Source organism: Staurois parvus, unplaced genomic scaffold (assembly GCF_062004578.1).
Source record: "Staurois parvus isolate SC_StPar_1 unplaced genomic scaffold, SC_StPar_1.0 ptg000760l, whole genome shotgun sequence".
In the NCBI taxonomy this organism is placed as follows: domain Eukaryota; kingdom Metazoa; phylum Chordata; class Amphibia; order Anura; family Ranidae; genus Staurois; species Staurois parvus.
In genome coordinates, this window is record NW_028318556.1 from 333,568 (window position 1) to 354,462 (window position 20,895).

Here is a 20,895-nt window from a genome sequence, read left to right on the forward strand (position 1 = left end):
TGGCCATTGGTTTTAGCAGTTAATAAATCATTAGTGAGTTTTAGGAGGGCAGTTTCGGAGGAGAGTACTGAGCAAAAGCCGGACTGTAAAGGGTCAAGAAAGGTTGCTGTCAGTGAGGTAGGAGCTCAGGTAATTGTAGACTAGTCGTTCAAAGAGTTTAGAGGTCAACAGAAGCAGGGAGATGGGTCTTAAGTTGTTCCAGTTGGTGGGGTCCAGTGAGGGCTTTTTAAGTATGAGAGTGATCTGTGCATGCTTTAGAAGGGGAGGGGAAGGTGCCAGTAGAGAGGGTGAGATTGAAGATGTGAGTGAGGGAGCATAGGGTAGAAGAGGGTGACTGCAGTAGTTGTGAGGGAACAGAATCCAGGGGAAAGGTAGTTAGACAGACTTCTGAGAAAACTTCAGTGACCTCTTCGGTAGTGACAAGGTCAAAAGAGGAAGGTGTTGAGGGAAGATTAGTATAAGGTATGCGAAGTGGGATATGCTATGATTAAGAGCTGATGGTGGCGTTAAACGCATTAACTGGAGTGCTATGTTCCCTCTTTTGTATACTGTGGAGTGTCTATTTTCAATATGTCAAAATAAAAGTGATTTTATTGGATGTGTGGCCGACCAGATTTTTCTTTCCTACCATGATGTCTGCTGGGAACAGGGCCAGCACCTACTAGTGTGCAGTAGAGGTGATACAGGTGGAGACCAGCCTTGAGCGGTGATTACTCTTCATGCTAAGTGGGATAGATGTCTGTGCAGTGAAGATGACCTCACAAATTGCATCAATCTTGTATATGAAATGATTGGCAATTTCATAAACAGTGAGTGAGTTACTGGGTGGAGGAGACAGTGGAGAAAGAGTTAAAAGTAGAGAAGAGACGACGAGGTTTGGATGACAAGGTATTGACAAGAGTGACAAAATAGGCTTGTTTGGAAGCATGGATAGAGGAATTGTATTTTAAGAAAGCAGATTTGTATAGGGTGAATGCTCGCTGGGATTTGGTTTTAAGCCACAATCGCTCCAGTGCATGGCTATGTCTCTTAAGATTTCTGGTGTCGTCAGCCTGCCAAGGTTGTAATGGTCAGAGCCTGATACTTCGTGTAGTTAGAAGAGCAAGTGAGTCTAGTGTGGAAGAAAGTGAACTGTTGTAGACAGAAGTGGCCAGGTCAGGGTAGGACAGGGGAGAGATTCTGTCAGAGGTGATCGGTTGCAGAATAGAAAAGAGAAGGGTTAAAGTTGTGAAGGTTTCTGTGGGTGATTGCTGCTTGGAGGGTTAGGAGTTGGAAGACGAGGACACTCTGAAGGTGATGAGATTGTGATCAGAGAAGAAAGGGGGTGTTGGTGAGGTGTAGGGAGTGCAAAGATGGGAGAAAACAAAGTCTACAGTATTCCCATCAGAGTAAGAGCTGGGAATTAGCTGGGATGTTAACATTAATAGGGATGTTAAAAGGGAAGTGCCAAGCTATTTATATCCTGTGTACATGTACCTCTGGTCTGGCCGTTTATGAGCAGCTGAACCGTTGTTAGTAAGTTCTTTTCTGATTATTTACCTACTTTAATAAACGATATCACACTATTTGAGACCTTTTTCCACGGGCTCTTTATTTCTGGGGAGCCTGTAATTCTGAAGGTCCTGGGGCTGTGCTGAGCAAAGGACACATCTGCAAGTGACATCCCTGGATCCATGACACAGCTCCTCCTGGAACGGATGACATCTAGTGGTCGCCCTATAGATGACATCCGCCTGATCCTCTAATACAGTGGCTGGACTCAGCTTCCATCCGGATAGATGACATCTAGTGGTCACCCTATAGATGACATCTCCTGGCTCCAGTGATACAGTGGCTGAGCACCAGGGGCAGGTCTTAAATGCTCCATGCGCTTTAATATGCGCTATCTGGTTAGTGCATTATTTGGCTATTATCATTTCTGAAAGTCACTACTTTTGGTTTTTTACATATTGGAGACTGTATGCATTTTCAGCACATCTGATGAACTTATACTGACATTTTACTGATCCACTATCATATGTGGTCTATCATATGTTTAATCGCTATTTGGGTTAGCGCTGCACTCTCATTCTTTATGTTAAAATCACCAAGAATGATAGTGGGTGTCATGAATCTGGGTATGACCAGAAGTGTGTGGACTGACAAAGGGAAACGCAGGCTTCAGGTATAGTATAACAATACATAAACACAGTGCAAAACATAACACAGTGCAACAAATCAAACCTCCAACAAACAACTACACATACAACACTAAACGTAGTCAGGCAGGCCGGGTCGGTAGCAAACAGGCAAACAAAGTACCAGGAGCAGGCGGGAGAGTGGTCAGGACTAGCCGAGGTCAGTACAGGCAGAGTTCGTGCAGAATCAGGGTAGAAGCAAGCAGGATCAGGAATCAGGATACCGGGGCCAAGCGAAAAAGGCACTGACAAGGCCATTCCTTAAATACGGAGCAGCGGGCACCGGGCCATCAGGCGAGGCAGCAGGCACCGGGCCATCAGGCGAGGCAGCAGGCACCGGGCCATCAGGCGAGGCAGCAGGCACCGGGCCATCAGGCGAGGCAGCAGGCACCGAAGCATCAAGCTCGACAACGGGCACCGAGTCATCTGGCAGAACAGCGGGCACCGAGTCATCTGGCAGAACAGCGGGCACCGAGTCACCAAGCTCGACAGGGGGCCCCGAGTTAACTGGCACGACAGCGGGCACCGAGTCATCTGGCATGACAGCTAGCACCGAAGTCACCAGGCACGACAGAGGGCACCGAGGCACCAGGCCGGACCGCGGGCACCGAGGCACCAGGCCGGACCGCGGGCACCGAGGCACCAGGCCGGACCACGGGCACCGAGGCACCAGGCCAGACCGCGGGCACCGAGGCACCAGGCCGGACCGCGGGCACCAGGCCGGACCACGGGCACCAGGCCGGACCACGGGCACCGAGGCACCAGGCCGGACCACGGGCACCGAGGCACCAGGTCGGACCACGGGCACCGAGGCACCAGGCCGGACCACGGGCACCAGGCCGGACCACGGGCACTGACACTAAACGTAGTTAGGCAGGCCGGGTCGGTAGCAAACAAGGTACCAGGAGCAGGCGGGAGAGTGGTCAGGACTAGCCGAGGTCAGTACAGGCAGAGTTCGTGCAGAATCAGGGTAGAAGCAAGCAGGATCAGGATACCGGGGCCAAGCTTAACAGTACAACAAGGCACTGACTGCAGGTCTGGCCATTCCTTAAATACACCTCCTGCAATCAGCCTCAGGTGATGGCTGATTGCAAAAGTGAGCTTCTGGTTGCTGAGAGCACCCGCTGGCTAGCCCTGGTACTGCAGCCCACAAGGCAGGTGAGTCCCACCACCATTGGCGAGTCCATTCCTGACAGTGGGTATTTTCAGAGGAGAGAAAGTAGGGTAGCCAGGCAGAGAAGTCATAAAGAAAGTGCAACATCGGTCCAGGAGGGTGTTAAACCACTGCAATCCTCAGAGAAAGCAGCTGAATACAGTGAAACTAAAAAAAGAGAAGGACTGAGAGGGAGGGGTAGGGAAGACTTGAAAGGTGCTCAAGTGGGGATAGAAGCAAACCAACTCCACCTACTTTCTGACCTCAGGGTCTGGGTGAGTAAGTCCAGTGGAGGCCTCCATGGGAAGGTGCTGCAGGAAAAGCAGAATCTGCTGCTTGAAACCAGGCTTCTGTAATTGCTAGTAGGTGTCAGGGCTCTGTCCTCGGTAGCGGTGCTAGGAGACCTGGCACCCCTGCCACTACCTTGCATGGCCGCAGAAGTTCACATCGGCTCAAATTTGGCATCAAACGGCCTTTATAAGGAAGCCCTGCACTACTCTCAGGTGCTGGTTGATCTCTGGCTCCCCAGTACCTTGTTACTGTGCTACTGTGACCTCCTGTTACCGACTCGGCTTGCTCCTGGACCTGTCTTCTCTGCCTAAACCCTGACCTGACCTCGGCTTGGCTAACGGATATTCTCTCTTGCTCCTCTGTGTATGACCTCGGCTATCCCATTTGACTACGTCTGCTCTGATATCCACCCGGTACTGGACCATGGCTTTGAACCGGCTATCCAGTAATCCTCTGTTCCCCAGAAGGGCTTGCATACCTCGCACAGGCGCCACCTGTCTGCAGACCTCATCTCAGTGCATCAGCTGTGCTCCTGGGTGGACCACCAACAAGGACTCCTACATCAACCTGTGCCACTTTGGGCCTGACTCCTGCTGTCCCACTCTCAGGGGAGTCTGGAACTTAGCCGCAAGGGAAGCCCTCTCTCCATTGGCCTCTCACACCAGGTGTGTGACAGTAGGTTAAGGGAGTAGGAGACAAAAAGGTCATAGATGAAGGCGAGCTTGTTATAGATAGAGTGGGCATTCCAGAGTGCACATGAAAAAGGGAGGGTGGTTTTTAGGAGCATTGTTGAAAATCCCATTTGTAGTTTGCAAAGCCGTGTGGGGGACACAGAAAATGTGGATGAAGGTACTCTGTTCAGATGAGACCAAAATTGAACTTTTTGGCCTAAAACGAACACTGCACACACTGAACACACCATCCCCACCGTGAAACATGGTGGTGGCAGCATCATGTTGTGGGGATGCTTTTCTTAAGCAGGGACAGGGAAGCTGATCAGAGTTGATGGGAAGATGGATGGAGCCAAATACAGGGCAATCTTAGAGGAAAACCTATAAGAGATTTGATACTGGGGCGGAGGTTCACCTTACAGCAGAAAAACGACCCTAAACATACAGCCAGAGCTGCAATGGAATGGTTTAGATCAAAGCATATTCATGTGTTAGAATGGCTCAGTCAAACTCCAGACCTAAATCCAATTGAGAATCTGTGACAAGACTTGAAAATTTCTGTTCACAGACACTCTCCATCAAATTTGACAGAGCTTGAGCTATTTTGCAAAGAAGAATGGGGAAAATTTCACTCTCAAGATGTGCAAAGCTGGTAGAGACATATCCAAAAACCATTGCAGCTGTAATTGCAGTGAAAGGTGGTTCTACAAAGTATTGCCATTTTCAGATATTTATTTGTAAAACAAATTGAAAACAATTTATCTTTTTCCTTTCACATCACAATTATGTGCCACTTTGTGTTGGTCTATCACATAAAATCCCAATAAAATACATTTACGTTTTTGGTTGTAACATGACAAAATGTGGAAAATTTCAAGGGGGTATGAATACTTTTTCAAGGTGCTGTGTAAGCAATATACAGTATGTCTCTTAAAAAAAAAACCACATACAAAATTTTGGAAGGCAATGTAATCACAGAGTTATTATGAACCAATGCATACTGAATCTGCCTAATTAGGCCTTGACATCCAAGTTTAACTTTGTACATGCAAGTGTTAAATATCTTGGTGGTTATACTCACATTTTCTTTTCCGAGAGCTTTCAGGTGCTCTAAAATCTGGCTAATAAGTGTATCACATAGTTTGCCAATCTCCGTTAAGAATTTTGAATCTCCTCCATAAAGGTTGTCATTGGAGTCAACTAGAGATAAAAACATTAAAATGAATTTGCATAGCAAATTAATGGTTGTATTAATTCCTATGTGAATTATATCTTAATTATCTTTTAAATTGTGGCTTTCCTAAATTCCTCAAATTCTCTAAGATACCAGCAGTAAACAAAATCACAAATTTTTTAATAAAGAAATTCAAACATGAACATTCACACTTAGAATCTGCTCCCATATGGCCATATAGTTACAGTATGTTTCAGTGCTGTGTCAGACTGTGGGGTTATCAGAAGCTTTTAAAAGCATAAGATTAGTCCCTTGCAAGTTGTACCTGTAATGCAAAAATTTTCAAAAGGAGTAGAAGAGCAGAGCTAGATTTACACTGCTCTGAACTGATTTTCAATGCAATAATGTAGTGCTATTTGGATGCAACTTTGATAAGGTTTGTATATTCTAAGGACCCCAAATTGCAACAAAATCATACCAAAGTAGTACAGGAGCCTTTTCGAAAATTGCACCATGCTGACTCACATTGATGGGCCTGGACACCATTGAAAAAAATGTGATTTTCCTTATCGTGCAATTCTGTGCGACTCAAGTCACATCTGAAATCGCACTAGTGTGAACCAGGCCCAAAATGCCAGTTGGGGTGAGACTGACTGTGAAAAGTGTTTAACTTAAAAGATAACTGAATGAGGCCCCACAGGGCAACTGATATCGATCTTGTTAGGTCACAAATGGTAGAAAATATTTTCTCTGCGCATCCATAATATTGACAATGTGAAAGAGGGATATAGGTTTCCAAGGCAATTACCATGTGTTGGGCAAGACTGTCAGGAATAGCCAAATGTGTAAAGGGAGGATACCATGGTGGACAACGTTAATGGTAACTTAATTTTCCAGACCCCTTTCATAAACTTCACTGTGGCAAATTAAAGTGGTTGTAAAGTCTTACATCAAGTGATATAACAAGAGATGAAACAAATCTTCCTACATATGTTCTAGCTGTGTATCTGCAGCAATTTCTTTTGTAGATTGTTTTGAAAACACAAAGATGAAAGGAACTCTTCTTCGACCTAGCAGCAGAGGGCAGGGATCTGAAGTCTTCACATCCCCCTCAACACAGTAAGGAGAAAAAGTACAGCTGTGGATATTATTCACAGGCTGAGTGCTGCAGCTCCCTTCTCTGTCACCTTTTTTACTCTAGGTGTTGGGAAAACCTGTCAGAAGTATTACTCATGCTGATAACAGAGGAACCAGGCAGCAGTAATAACCAATATTAATAAATGTTAGAAGTAGTATAAATGCCAATAATGCACTAAACTAGAATGTAGTCTAAGAGATTAGATAGTATACAACACCTCTTCAGAGGTACCTCTTTGATTAAATAAAAGGGATAAGGCCTAAGGGTAACAATTATTAGGGGCAGTCTTTAGTCCTGAATCTTTAGCCGACTAAATGTTGGGGGTCGTTGGCACACGTTAAGACAGTCAATTAGACCTGCAGGCAGTATTAGAACTATGGAGTAGCTGAAAGGAAATTCCTAATGGCTCAGTTGATAATAGTGCTAACAAGTATAGGTAACAAGGCCCTGTCACCAGACCTAGTGGCACAGCATACCACATGTGTAAGACTTTTCCACAGCCTGGCCACATACAGAGGCCTAACATCCAAGTAGCACCTACAGGTGTTCTGGAGGCATAAATCACACATCTCATTTCCTGACTACCTATCACATTTTTATATGTCCTGGAGCACCAGGACAATGGAATTACCCACAAAATGACCCCATTATGGAAAGCAAAACACCCCAATGTATATTCTACGAGGCATAGTAAGTCATTTGAACATGTCATTTTTTTCCACAAGTTTTCAGAAAATGTGGAAAGAAAATGAAAATGTATTTTTTTTTTTTTTTACACAAAGGTGTCCATTTATAAGATATTTCTAACACATAGCATGTACATACCAAAAATTACACCTCAAAATACATTCTGCTACTCCTCCTGAGTATGGGGATACCACATGTGTAAGACTTTTCCACATCATGACCACATACAGAGGCCTAACATACAAGTAGGACCTACAGGCGTTCTGGAGACACAAATTACACATCTCATTTCCTGACTACCCATCACAATTTTGAAGGCCCTGGAGCGCCAGGACAATGAAATTACCCTTAGATGCCTGCCTATCTTCTGAGAGTGCCGCTCTGCTTGTACTCGCCACTGTGCTACTAGTGGATGCTTGCTCTTCCTCAGATCTCCTAAACCTCTTTGTTTGGACTCTCTCCTCCTCAGAATCCATTGCTGACCCACTGATTTCAATTGGCTCATACTCAGAATCTGAGAATGACAAAAAGTTCCCCACTACTCTTGTCCGTCATACTAAGTATCTGGAAAGCCTCCTCGCTGGAATAATTTTTTAAGACATTTTAATGCTCACTGGTACAGATGTTGATTTGACACTGGTACACTGTGACAGATATTGAGCACTGGTAAACTGTGATAGATGTGGATTTGACCCTGGTAGGCCGTGACAGATGTTGATCACTGGTACATAAGTGGATGAACACTGGTACACTGACAGATGTGGATCACTGACACTGTGGGACCGATGTGGATCACTGATACTGTGGGACAGATGTGGATCACTGGCACTGTGACAGATGTGGAACACTGGCACTGTGACAGATGTGGAACACTGGCACTGTGACAGATGTGGATCACTGGCACTGTGACAGATGTGGATCACTGGCACTGGGACAGATGTAGATCACTGGTACTGGGACAGGGTGATGGCTGTGATTGGACAATGCCATCATGTGATCAGAATCAGAGAGCCCTTCTGCCGAGTGGTGTTGCGCTGTGTCCAAGGGACACAGGCAAACCAAGAGCGTGCCGCTGTGCGGCCACGAAGCCGCGCTTGTGCGCATGTTCTGAAGGACGTTCCTGAACGTCCATTTAGAAGGACGAAGCTTCCACCTGGCCGTTTATGTGCAGTGACCAGGTGGGAAGCAATTAAGAAAGAATTAAAATCAGATCTCTGATGAATTGTTTGATTGTAAAGGGATACAATCAACTTTAGAACAGGAATGTGAACAGTTGAGCATTGCAAAGATCCATCTCCAGCATGTCCAACGCCATATTAGCAATTGGTACAGGAAACATAGGAGTTACAAGTCAGCAGTAAAAGGTTTAACCTTTTACTTGGCAGAGAACAAATGTAATTGAAACCTTTAGCAGCTCATACCCAGACCATTCTATGAAGCCTAAAATTGTAAGCCCATTAAAAACAGAGGCTTCAGAATCTGAGTAATTACAGTGACCCCTCAGATGAATATGAAATGCCTTCCAGTAGGGAGAATTATATTCCTAAATTAAAAACCATTTTACTTAAACACACCAAAAGTGAGAGAAAATCCCAGAGGCCTGTGTATGATATCACCAAAGTGATAAAATTCTTAAAAGAAACTGTGGGTCTCTTTACTAAGAAAGGATCACCTTCTATAATTAATCACATAAAAACCTATGAAGAGGTGATGATGATCCTTAGTTTCAATTTTGAAAAACAGAAAATTTAATTTGTCCCATGGGTGTTTGAGCCAAAGAGCAGGTATTTCTTTATTTCTTAGAGACAGAGGTGTAAAAAGATGGTCTGAAGTGGTATAAAAACCAGAATTTGGTCCCTACCGGTCAGCTACTGCTGCTAAAAGAGCTATTTTTACGTTACAATGTCGGCCAAATCAAAGTCCCTGAGAGTTTTTGTCATTTCTCAAAAATGCCTATGGTTAAAAAAGATCCTGATTGTGATAGCCCTGCATTTGTCCAACTGTTATATGATGCTTTGCCAAATAAAATAAAATAAAAATGATTTTTTACAATCCCAGAAAAACTATAAATTGCCTACTGACAAGAGCGCCTCTACCCTGACCCTCTGACATTAGTTTTACAGCAGAGTGAAGTAGATTTAAAAAGCCCACAGAAAAATTAGCTGTGACTCAGATTAAATGGGATTCCATAAAGTTTGAATCCCCAAAAAGGAGTTGTTGAAGTTAAAAACTTCAGACCTCTCTGTCAGAATAAGCCTAAACCCAATACAGATTTCAAGAAGGTCCGTCACTGAAAACTCAGACAAAAAGCATAAATTTGCTAAGCGACATTTCCCTAATAACAGAAGTAATCAGGGAATTACAGGTCAAACCAGAAAAAGGTCCAATCTAGTTCTGAAACAGAAGGTTCTGTCAGATCCCAGACTTCTAATTCAAAAACTCCAAACTCAAACGTTCATTGGAAAAACAGAAGTAATCTATATGGATGCATGGACCAGATGCAGGATCAGTTCAGTGTATTAGGAGAATAAATAGAGAAAATAACTAACTTATTTATTGCTAACACTAAAAATCCCTTTTTTAGGGAATCCCATTCCTGCAGAAAATCCTCCACAATAGAAAGCACTAATGAACAGGTTAAATCATCAAACAATGCTAATGCCTGTAATATACCAATAAACAAGAGAGTGCAAATTAACCCAATGCCTGAGAATTTAACCTGTTATATGCCAAAAGGCAAGGGGGGGGGGCAGAATGTTTGTGTTTCTGTTTTACAGCCCACAGAATCCTCCACAATGAAAACATGTGACAGGCTGTCCAAGAAACGTGCGTGTGAAGAAGAAGGGGGATCAGTTGATAAGACAAAGCATAAAGACAATTTCACTTCTAATCCCAGGAACCTATGTCCATTACAGGAGATTGATAAAAAAATATTACATTAAAGTGGAATTGCATAATAATTTACCAAAAATCATGGCTTTATTAGACACGAGTAGCCAAGCAACTATTTTAACACAAAAATATTTCCAACAAATCCAAGACTTATCTTCAGGAAAGTATAAACTGAAAAGTTTCATAGCTAAACTTGTGAGTGTATCCGCTACAGCTATGACTATATTAGATACGGCTTGGCTACATTTCAAAGTGGGAAATAAAATAATCTGTCATCCCACGCTGATAGCTGATTTGCCCCATGATCGTCTAATGATTGGTATAGATCTCCTTAAGAGATTAAACCCTGTTATTGATTTTATCAATAAGGTTATATGGTAAATGTGCCAATTATTATGAACACTCCCAATCCTATCACAATCAGTGTAACTGCCACATGATTGAGGAAAGACCGGACTCTATTGAGGTGCATTTCAGGAATAGCCAAATTCCAGATGTTTCCTTCTTACAGGCAACACCTACCTCCACCTTATGTGGGCAGGAGGATAACACCATGTGTGTGTTCCCTGAAAGAGTAAGAGATGCCTGCCTGGAAGGGGACACTCTAACAATTCACCTCCATACAGAAGATACTTACTCTACTGGGTTCAGTAATCACACACAATTCCTAGCAGGGAGTGAAAAGGTGAATGATGATGTGTTCTCTCATTTAAAATCAATGACCTGGGAAGAACTAAAAAAGCTAAACTGGATTTACGCCAGGAAAATAGTTACATTAATAGAGATCTACAAAAACAAATGGTTAATCCTAAAGTAATTAGGAATCCTAACCCTCAGGACATCTGGATCCATGATCTGGATAATTACTCTAAAAGTCATAATATTATTGCTAAATGCATGTTATCCATTTCAATTGGGGGTAAAACATCCACTAATTTATTCCTGGTAATCAATGAGCCCTACTATCATATTTACATTGGCAACAATGTAGTGCATCGCTTTGCTATATACATGGATTTGGTAAATTCCACATTGTGGACTAGATTAAAAGGCGATCCATGTAAATTTATAGATAACCATGAAGCCCTTAAAATCATCTCAGATACTGCCATATGCAGTAAACATATTCATACATGCATGATGTCACTATCCCTCCAGGTACTAATAATTTTCTGTTATCTATACAGGTACAAAAGGCCAACAATTAAAGAATCCTGAAGCATTTATATATCTCTCAAATAGGATGCAGCAATCAGAAATTGTGGTGCATATCCAGCCATTGAAACCCCAAATAATTATAAATAATGGAACCCCAAATGAAATCTCTTTGCCCAAAAAACTATAATTGGTTTGGCTTTAGATTCAGATTATTACACCTCTGTGTTCCAAAGTACAATTATTGGCCTTATTCCTGAACAATACCTTACCGATGAACAGATAGTTGAGCAAACATTTTTCTCTTCTCCTGAAGGATTGTTCACCCTTAGCTCAATTTATCCTTTTCATCCTGAGATAGGTACTTGTAAGGTGGAAAAATCCTCCCTTATCTTTAATAATCCTCTTAATGAACAGGAAGCAAAGGAATATCATGTCCTTACTGATAAAGCTAGTAGGTCAAACAATGACCTCACTGACAGACTTGAGGAAGCCTATGAAATAGGTCAACCTGAAGTCTTCCCAGGATTTCTGGAAATGGACCAACAGCAAATATCCTTAGCTGATGGATGCTCAAATAACCCAGAGCGCCAACAGTTAAATTAAGTCCTTATGGAATTCAAGGATATGTTTGCTAAAGATTCTTATGATTGTGGTGTTACAGACATTCACGTAGCCAGGATCCAGATGCACCTCCTGTCTAGATCAAGCAATGTCGACTTCCTCTACCGTGTTACGATTCGTTGGCGGAAATCATAAGGAACCTTACAGAGAGAGGTATTAGAAGACCGGGGCACAGTTCTTATATTAATCCTATCCTAGGCATCCTTAAACCAAATGGTCAATGGCATTTGTGTGCTGACTTAAGACAGCTCAACAATCGTGTATATATGTCTGTGCCATATATTGACCAATGCTTGGTGCAGATGAAGGGAGCCAAGAGCCGCGCTGGATTGTGCCCAAGGTTATTGGGTAGTCAGGATAAGTCCTGAAGACCAGTACAAACTGTCCTGGGCACAAATGCCTTTCAGTTACATAAACTCAGGCCATGAATTTGCTGTTTTTACATAAGGCTATGCCTGATGCCACAGAAAGAGGAAATTTAACATATGTGGTTGATATTTTATTGAAAAGTACTTATTTTGAAAAACATATCCAAGAAATTAGACATATGCTTAATCATTTGAGAGAGAGGCAGGTGTTAAAATCTCATTACAGAAAGCCCAATGGTGCCGTACCAACTTCTTGGGACATGAGGTTACCTCTGAAGGCCTAAATCCACAAAAGAAGAAAGTGGATGTGTGATTAAGTCTAAAACACCTACCAACATCAGTGAAATGAGATCCTTTCTGGGTATGATGAATTATTCACATAAGTTTATTGATAACCATGCAGAAATCAGTAAACTTTTATTGACATTGTTAAAGAAGAATGTACCATGGACATGGGGGAAGACTCAGGAACAAGCCATGAATGAACTTAAAAGGAAACTCACTCAACCCCATGCCTAGCAGAAGGACAAAACCCCTTCAATCTGGAAACTGGCTTTACAAACCTCAGTATCAGTGCTGTACTGTATCAAAAACAAGAAAATCTGAACAAAATCATTGCATATGCCAGTAAATCCCTGTCACCTGTAGAAATCAAGTTCGATGACTGAGAAAGCATTACTAGCCACAGTCTGGGCCCTTCAAAACTTTAAAAGTTACATACAGGAAAATTAAAATAATAATAGAAATTGCACATCAACCTTTGCACGTGACAAAATTAGTAATGGTAATTTGTCAAACAGCAGAACTGCCTGGAAATAAACCTTACAAGGATGGCCTTTACACCGTGTTCCAAATTATTATGCAAATTATATTTTTCTCATTTACCTAAATAATTGATGTAAATAACAGTCAGCATAATTCTCATGTTATCAACTATTAAGAGTACAATTCAAATTTTATTGAACAAACCTCCTAATGATAACAGTATTTTTTTTAAACATAAAAAACTTACATTGCACTGTTCCAAATTATTACGCACAGTAAGTTTCAAAACACTTTATAGGTTGTAAAGAACTGAAAATTGTCATTTGTTGTGTTTGCAGCATATTTACTGAAATCAAAAGCTATTTCAATCAAACTTTTAACAACATTTTAACTTTTTAAACATTTTAACAGGTCACATTACATTTTAACATAGGACCCCTTATTTGATAGCAGCTTCACAAATCTTGCATCCATTGAACTTGTGAGTTTTTGGACAGTTTCTGCTTGAATTTGTTTGCAAGATGTCAGAATAGCCCCCAGAGCTGCTGTTTGGATGTAAACTGCCTCCCACCCGCATAGATCTTTTGCTTGAGGATGCTCCAAAGGTTCTCAATAGGATTGAGGTCAGGGGAGGATGGAGGCCACACCATGACTTTCTCTCCTTTTATCCCCATAGCAGCCATTGATGCAGAGGTATTATTTGCAGCATGAGATGGTGCATTGTCATGCATGAAGATGATTTTATTACGGAAAGCATAGTTCTTCCTTCTGTACCAGGGAAGAAAGTGGTCAGTCAAACTCCACATACTTTGCAGAGGTCATCTTTACACATTCGGGGCCCCTAAAGGGGCTGACGAGCTCTGTTCCCATGATTCCTGCCCAAAACATGACTCCACCACCGCCTTGCTGACATCGCAGCCTTGTTGCAACAGGGTGGCCGTCCACCAACCATCCACTACTCTATCCATCTGGACCATCCAGGGTTGCACGGCACTCATCAGTGAACAGGACTGTTTGAAAATTAGTCTTCATGTATTTTTCTGCCCAATGCAGCCGTTTCTGCTTGTGAGCATTGGTTATTGGTGGCCGAATAGAAGGTTTATGCACAGTTGCAAGACTCTGGAGGACTCTACACCTTGATGTCCGTGGGACTCCAGAGGCACCAGCAGCTTCAAATATCTGTTTGCTACTATGTAATGGTATTTTAGCAGCTGCTCTAGATCCGATGCATGGATCTGGCATAAATCTTCCTCAATGTGCCTTTATCTGCACACGAACCAGTCTGTGGTCTGAATCAGCCACAAATCTCTTAATAGTGCAATGATCACACTTACGTTTTCATGAAATATCTAACGTTTTCATACCTCGTCCAAGGCATTGAACTATTTCACTCTTTTCAACAGCAGAGAGATCCTTTTTCTTCCCCATATTGCTTGAAAATGGTGCTCTGCTTAATAATGTGGAACACTGTCCTTTAGTAGTTTTTCCTTAAATTGGGCTCGCTGGCCAATCTAATTATCACAGGTGTCAGAGATTGTTGTCAGTGATCAAAAGAGCCCTGAGACACAATGCCATCCATAAGTTAAACTGAAAAACAAAATATTTAATCTTTGTGACACTTAAACAGAATTTGCATAAAAATTTGGAACACAGTGTAGAAGTCCGATATCAACAAAGTAAAAAGAGTACTGTTCTTAGAAGAACAATTATCTTCCCCTTACAAGGCATATGACAAGAACTACTGCCCATTACTCCCATGTGTATATATTGATGGTTGTACTTATCACACCACTATAGGCGAGGAAATTCCCAAATGTATCAGTAGGATACAGTATTGGTGCCAAGAGCAGCCGAATGGCAGAATTAACAGCTGTATACAAAACTGTTCAAATTGCTATAGAGCATAATATTAAGGAATTTGTTATTGTCACGGATTCCAACTACATGCGTAACAGTTTTGCTGAGTATCTGCCAACTTGGAAAAGAAACATGCTAAGATCTACTAACAAGCCTGTTAAACATGCTAAATTATTTTGTACAATAGATGAGTTGATAACAACTAATGTTTTAACCATTTATTGGAAGAAAACCAAAGGCCATTCAAAAACCCCAAATCTGGACAAGGAAGGTAATGACCTAGCTGATGAACTTGCCAAACAAGATGCCATAGATGGAGAAAATCTAAACATAGATAATCTACTGGGAATGGTAAACACTGAAGCCATCACAAGGTACCAAGGTAAGGTTCAGTCTGAAAGTAATGTAGCACAATGGAGCCAGGAATGTCCAAGTGAGGATCTTATTAGGAGCCAAAAAGGAAGATCCTATACTCGGGATTTTCTATAAACACATTGAAGACCCTGTTGACAACCCTATATCGGAGGAATATTATGCCCAAAAATAAGACCTCCGATTATTAATGAAATCCAAATCTAAATTCAGTATTAGAGATTACTAATAAGAACATCCAAAAATGGTATCCAACAGTGCGTAGTACCTACTATATTTAGAAGACTCATGTTGCAACATACTCATGATGCACCTACAGCAGGTCACCGAGGTGAAAAGAATACCTACGAATTACTTCACAATTATGCTTATTGGCCTCATATGTTGAAGGATGTTCAAACATACTGTCAGGGTTGTCTAATTTATGCTCAGTTTCAACCTCAAGGTCCTACACATTATGCCCCACTTCAGAAAAAGGGTTTCTCATTACTATGGTCCAATTTGCAGATAAATTTTGTTGGTCCTGTCACAAAATCATCTAGAGGAAACAAATACATGTTGACAGTCACTTGTTTATTTACTAAGTGGGTAGAATGTTTACTGGCTCCCAATAATACAACTGAAACATATACCACTTAACTCATTAACCATGTATTTTCCAGATTTGGTCTACCTCAAAGGATCAATTCGGATCAAGGCAGCCATTTTACAAGTGAGGTAATGTCTAAGGTGTGGAAAATTTTAGGTGTCAAACAGAAGTTAAACATTACGTATCATCCAGCATCTAGCGGAGCAGTAGAGCGCTAGAACCAGTCAATTGTCAACATCCTCAAGAAATTCCTTAAAGAATCAGGTAAAGACTGGGATATGAAGTTACCTTTAGTGCTCCTGGCTATTAGAGCAACTCCAAGTGTAAGGGACCAACTGGCGGTACCTCTAGCACTCCACTGGTCAGGTTTCCCCAGAGCGCGGAGTCTAAGTCCCGGAGCACTTGTTCACCAGGGCCCGATGGTGGGGATGGACTTGGAGCGCACCGAGACCAGGTCGCGACTACTGGGTACACCCACCAGTGGTAGAGGAGTCCGCCAGAGGCTCCCGCAGGGTGAGAGCCTGATGTGAGGAGGTCGGGAGATCCCAACGGGATGGATGGATGAGCAAGTGCAGGGTCAAACAAGCCGAGCCGGGAGCCGTGGGGTCGGTGCGGTACAAAGCAGCGGGCAGAGAATAGTTGGGTCACACGCCAGGTCAGCAACAGCAGATCAAATCCAACAGGGGGCATCCAGGAGAGGGATCAGGCAAGCCAAGGGTCAGAGCAGGAGAGTACAGCACAGTCAGGGATAATCCGGGTCAGCAACAATCAGAATTCAGGTACACATGGGATCAGGAACATAAGGAGACCAAACGGCAACCAGTGACAGCTCAGGGGGATTTAAATACCGGGCCCTGCGCTGTCATTGGTACCAGGCGCGCACCCGTGGATCCTAGTGCGCATGCGCGAGTTCCGTCGCTGCAGCTGGCCCGGCCCTAGTGCCCGCATCCCTGTGCGAGGCGGCGCACTGCGCCTGCGCCGGGACCAGCGCCGCCGCGATCCCTGACACCAAGTAAGATGTCACCATTTGAGTTGATGACAGAAAGGAAAATGGTACTTCCACAACATCTGATCATAACCTGATCAAAGCAGCCACAACATATCAATATGTTGAAAACCTTTGACAGCACATACAGAATGCTTTTGCCTTGGACAGAAAAATCTAGAGAAAGCAGTGGTAAGCAACAAAACTTATTATGACCTCAGAACTACCAAGGAGTATGAAGTAAATGATAAGGTGCATTTATACAACTTTGCTCGAGATAGAGTAAAAAGAAAATACATTTCTTCCTTCATGGAAAGGTTCTTATAATACTATTGACAAGATTTCGCCTGTGGTATACAAAATAAGAATTGTCAAAAATGGTGATTGTGTGGGCAAATGGGTTCATATTAATCAATTAAGTGCTTGTCATCCTAGGTCTCAACTGAGAATGCTGTAAAGTAGAAGAAGATTTTTAATAACTACCTTAAGAGAATGTTACTAGAATGGATTAATATTGTGATGTTTCTCTCTCAACATCCAGATGTTCATATCACAAGTACTATACAGTTTTATTGGTTTTACCAATTATAGCAGAATACCATAATAATGTGATTGATCAGTTAATATCTAGCATAGCTAGAAGATGTAAATATTTAATTGATAAGAATACATATTAAAACATTTTCTTTAATAAAATCCATATTGATTCTATATTAATCAAGATTGAAGATCCAAACAAACTATATTGTTATTTGGTAAAAATGCGGATGACTACCAAAAACACAGTGATCGTTTGGATAATCTTGATCCTTGGTGTCCAGTTCAAATCTGAACCTATCATTGAACCAGGTCCATCATCAGGAATCAAGTTACAAGATGTTCCAGGATTCTTACCAGCAGAAACAGAGATATTATCACAGAAGGTCTTTGTGAGTTTGGATCCATAGATATCCATTGATAAAAACTACAATGTACCCCGCTCACAACGAGTGGAAATGCAGGAATGGTATACTGCCCTCAAAGCTCAAGCAAGAGTGCAGGATACAACCAATGTCTACAAATGAATGACCAAAGCGATTCATCAGTTTCTTGATTGCAAGCTTTGTAAGTACAATATTGGTATGATGGTGGCAACAACTACTTTGCAGTGAATTTAATTTCTATTAAGACACTACCATGCTGTTACCTGTTTGGACGAAAAGAAAAACATCCCTCAATCCAGGATGAAGAAATGCCTCACTCTAGAGTAAATGACATATATTCCAACCTTTTTCCCAGATATGTCTTAAGTTGTTCGCCTGAATACCATGGCGAAAAAGGGGGGAATATGTCTGAATGAAACAGGAAAGCTTGAACTTATCTTTACATGGGCATGCTGGAAGCCATTTTGTTCTTTATATTCTATTTAATGGTTTCTGAACACAGATTCCAATGTTCCCAGTGTTTAAATTTGGGTGGAGGTATGGTGGTATCAGACAGCTACAAGATAAAGACCAGATTGAACAAAGGACAAAAGAACTGTTCACAATGATTTTTTTCCCCCACGAACCTCTGGAAAAATACCTCTTAGATTGTAAGCTCCAAGGAGCAGGGGCCCCCTAACCCTCTTGTATCGAACTGTAATGTCTCCCGTTATATTGTAAAGCGCTGAGCAAACTGTTGGCGCTATATAAATCCTGTGTAATAATAATACCAGCACTACAGTATCACTTGGTGACTTGGCGAGTCCCATAAGTGTAGTACAAGCTGGTGTGGTGGTGAGCACAAGTATTGTCCCGCAACCACCAAGAATTCGCACACAGGCCCGAAAAGCCCCTAGTATCCTTCCGGATGTGCTTGCAGCCCACAAATTCTGCAGCACCCGTACTTCCCGCATCCACTGCCCAACCCGAAATTCAGGTGGAAACAGCAAATTTTACTCCCCTTGATTTTTTGGAGCTGTTTTTCACGGAAGATCTGTATACATTGATTGTGGAGCAAAGCATTTGATATGCACAACAATTTATTGCCGCCAACCCAAATTCAAACCTTGTCAGACCATTTGTATGGAAACCCATTACGGTTTCCGAATTTACATTAATTTTTGGGCCTAACCCTCAACATGGGCATTACAAAAAAAAATTAATTGCAGTTGTGTTGGTCCACAGACCCGATTCTTCACATGCCTGTATTCTCTGCTGCCATGGCCAGGCATACATATGACAGCATAATATGTTTTATGCATTTCAACAACAATACACTCTATAGTCCTCGAGGTGACCCTGAATTTGACCGGCTCCAGAAAATTCAGCCCCTTGTAAATCACCTTAACCAAAAATGTGCAGATGTCTATACTCCCCAGCAAAAAATCTGCGTTGATGAGTCCCTCATTAATTTTTCTGGACACCTTGCATTCAAACAATTTCTCCTCAGCAAGCGTGCCAGATATAGGGTCAATATGTATAAGACCTGTGAGAGGGTAAAAGGCTATACATATAAGTTTTGGATTTATGAGGGAAACGATAGTCACGTGGAGCCCCCCCCAGATGCCCAGACTACATGGGGAGCAGTGACAAGATAGTTTGGGACTTGGTGTCATCCTTTTTCCATATGGGGTACCACTTATACGTGGACAGTTTTTATTCAAGCGTGCCACTATTTAGACATTTGTACAATCTTGGAACTGGTGCATGTGGTACAATGTGACCTAATGTGTGCCCACCATTAGAAGTGTGTGGATGCAGGGTGGTATATTCTAATGGTGGGCATACCACACACTTTTTCTGGCAGATTTCTTCTCTTTTTTTCCATTCAGCCCACAGGCTGCATACAAAAAAAAAAAGAACATAGTATACAAGGACCAGCGACGTACTGGTACATCACTGGACTTTGAATGGTTATACCAAGATGATGCCTACAGCTGAAGGTATCCTCCTGGTATCATTTTTTTTTCAGCTGGTGATTGGCTTTTACGTAAAAGCAATCCTAGTGGCTAATTAGCTGCAGGATTGCTTTTACAAGCAGAGAAGGATGATGGCCCCCCTCCCCCGCTGCCTTCCATGGCCATCTTGGGCAGTCCCGTGCCATTGGGGGAACCTGAGAATGCAGCAGGTGTTTCTGCCAGCTGACCATAGAGCTGATTGAAGACCAGAATGGTGCCAATCATCTCTATAGCCTAAGAAATCGGAAGCTACGAGCATTTCATCACTTCAGTTTTTCAGGATAGAAACATCGCCATTTGTAAATTGGTAAAGAATCTAATCACACCGATCTTGGTTTGATTAGATTATGTAAGGGCAGAGGAGAGATCTAGAGTCTGATAGACCCCAGATTTCTCAAAAGAGCATATATGACAATGCCCATTGAAGTTATAGGGGATAATTGCATTCCCTGTGATAGGATTAAATGTGATAAAAAAAAAATGAAAGGGACAGTGTAAAAATAATTGAAAAAATCAAAATAACTTAAAAAAAAAAAAAATCACCCTCGCCCCTTGCACACCTGTGTGCGCGAGCGTTAACCCTGTGCCGGTATGTAAACAGCGGTTGCGAGGTATCGCCACGAACGTCAGATCAAGGGCAGTAATTCTAACACTAGACCTCCTCTGTAAATCTAAAATGGTAGCTTGTAAAGGCTTTTAAAACGTTGCCCATTGATATTAAAAACGTATGCAGTTTGTCGCCATTGCACGGGGCATGCGCAGTTTTAAATCATGTCATGTTTGGTATCTATTTACTCGGCATACCATCATCTTTTATATTTTACCAAATAATTGGCCAACATATTGTTTTTTTGTGCATTAAAAGTAAACAGAGTGTTTTTTTTTTTAAATTGTGTTTGAAAAATCGCTGCGCGAATACTATGTGACATAAAAAATTGCAGCACCCACCATTTTATTCACTAGGATGTTTGCTTTAAAAAAATATATAATGTTTGGGGGTTTAAATTAATTTCCTAGCAAAAAATACCGATTTGTTTTCATGTGAACAAAAAGGCCCTGATTTACTATTGTGCCTAG

The 20,895-nt window shown here is 42.1% G+C and overlaps 1 protein-coding gene across 1 annotated transcript in view; it reads right to left on the reverse strand.

The window, feature by feature from the left end:
* The window catches only part of LOC149444940 (VPS35 endosomal protein-sorting factor-like), a gene marked incomplete at its 5' end in the record, with an annotated part of 803,117 nt that overhangs the window by 217,210 nt on the left and 565,012 nt on the right, over window positions 1-20,895 (reverse strand). The window contains one exon of the mRNA XM_089654375.1: window positions 5,374-5,492. Within this exon, the coding sequence (XP_089510501.1) occupies window positions 5,374-5,492 (119 nt within the window). The remainder of the gene's footprint in view (window positions 1-5,373; window positions 5,493-20,895) is intronic.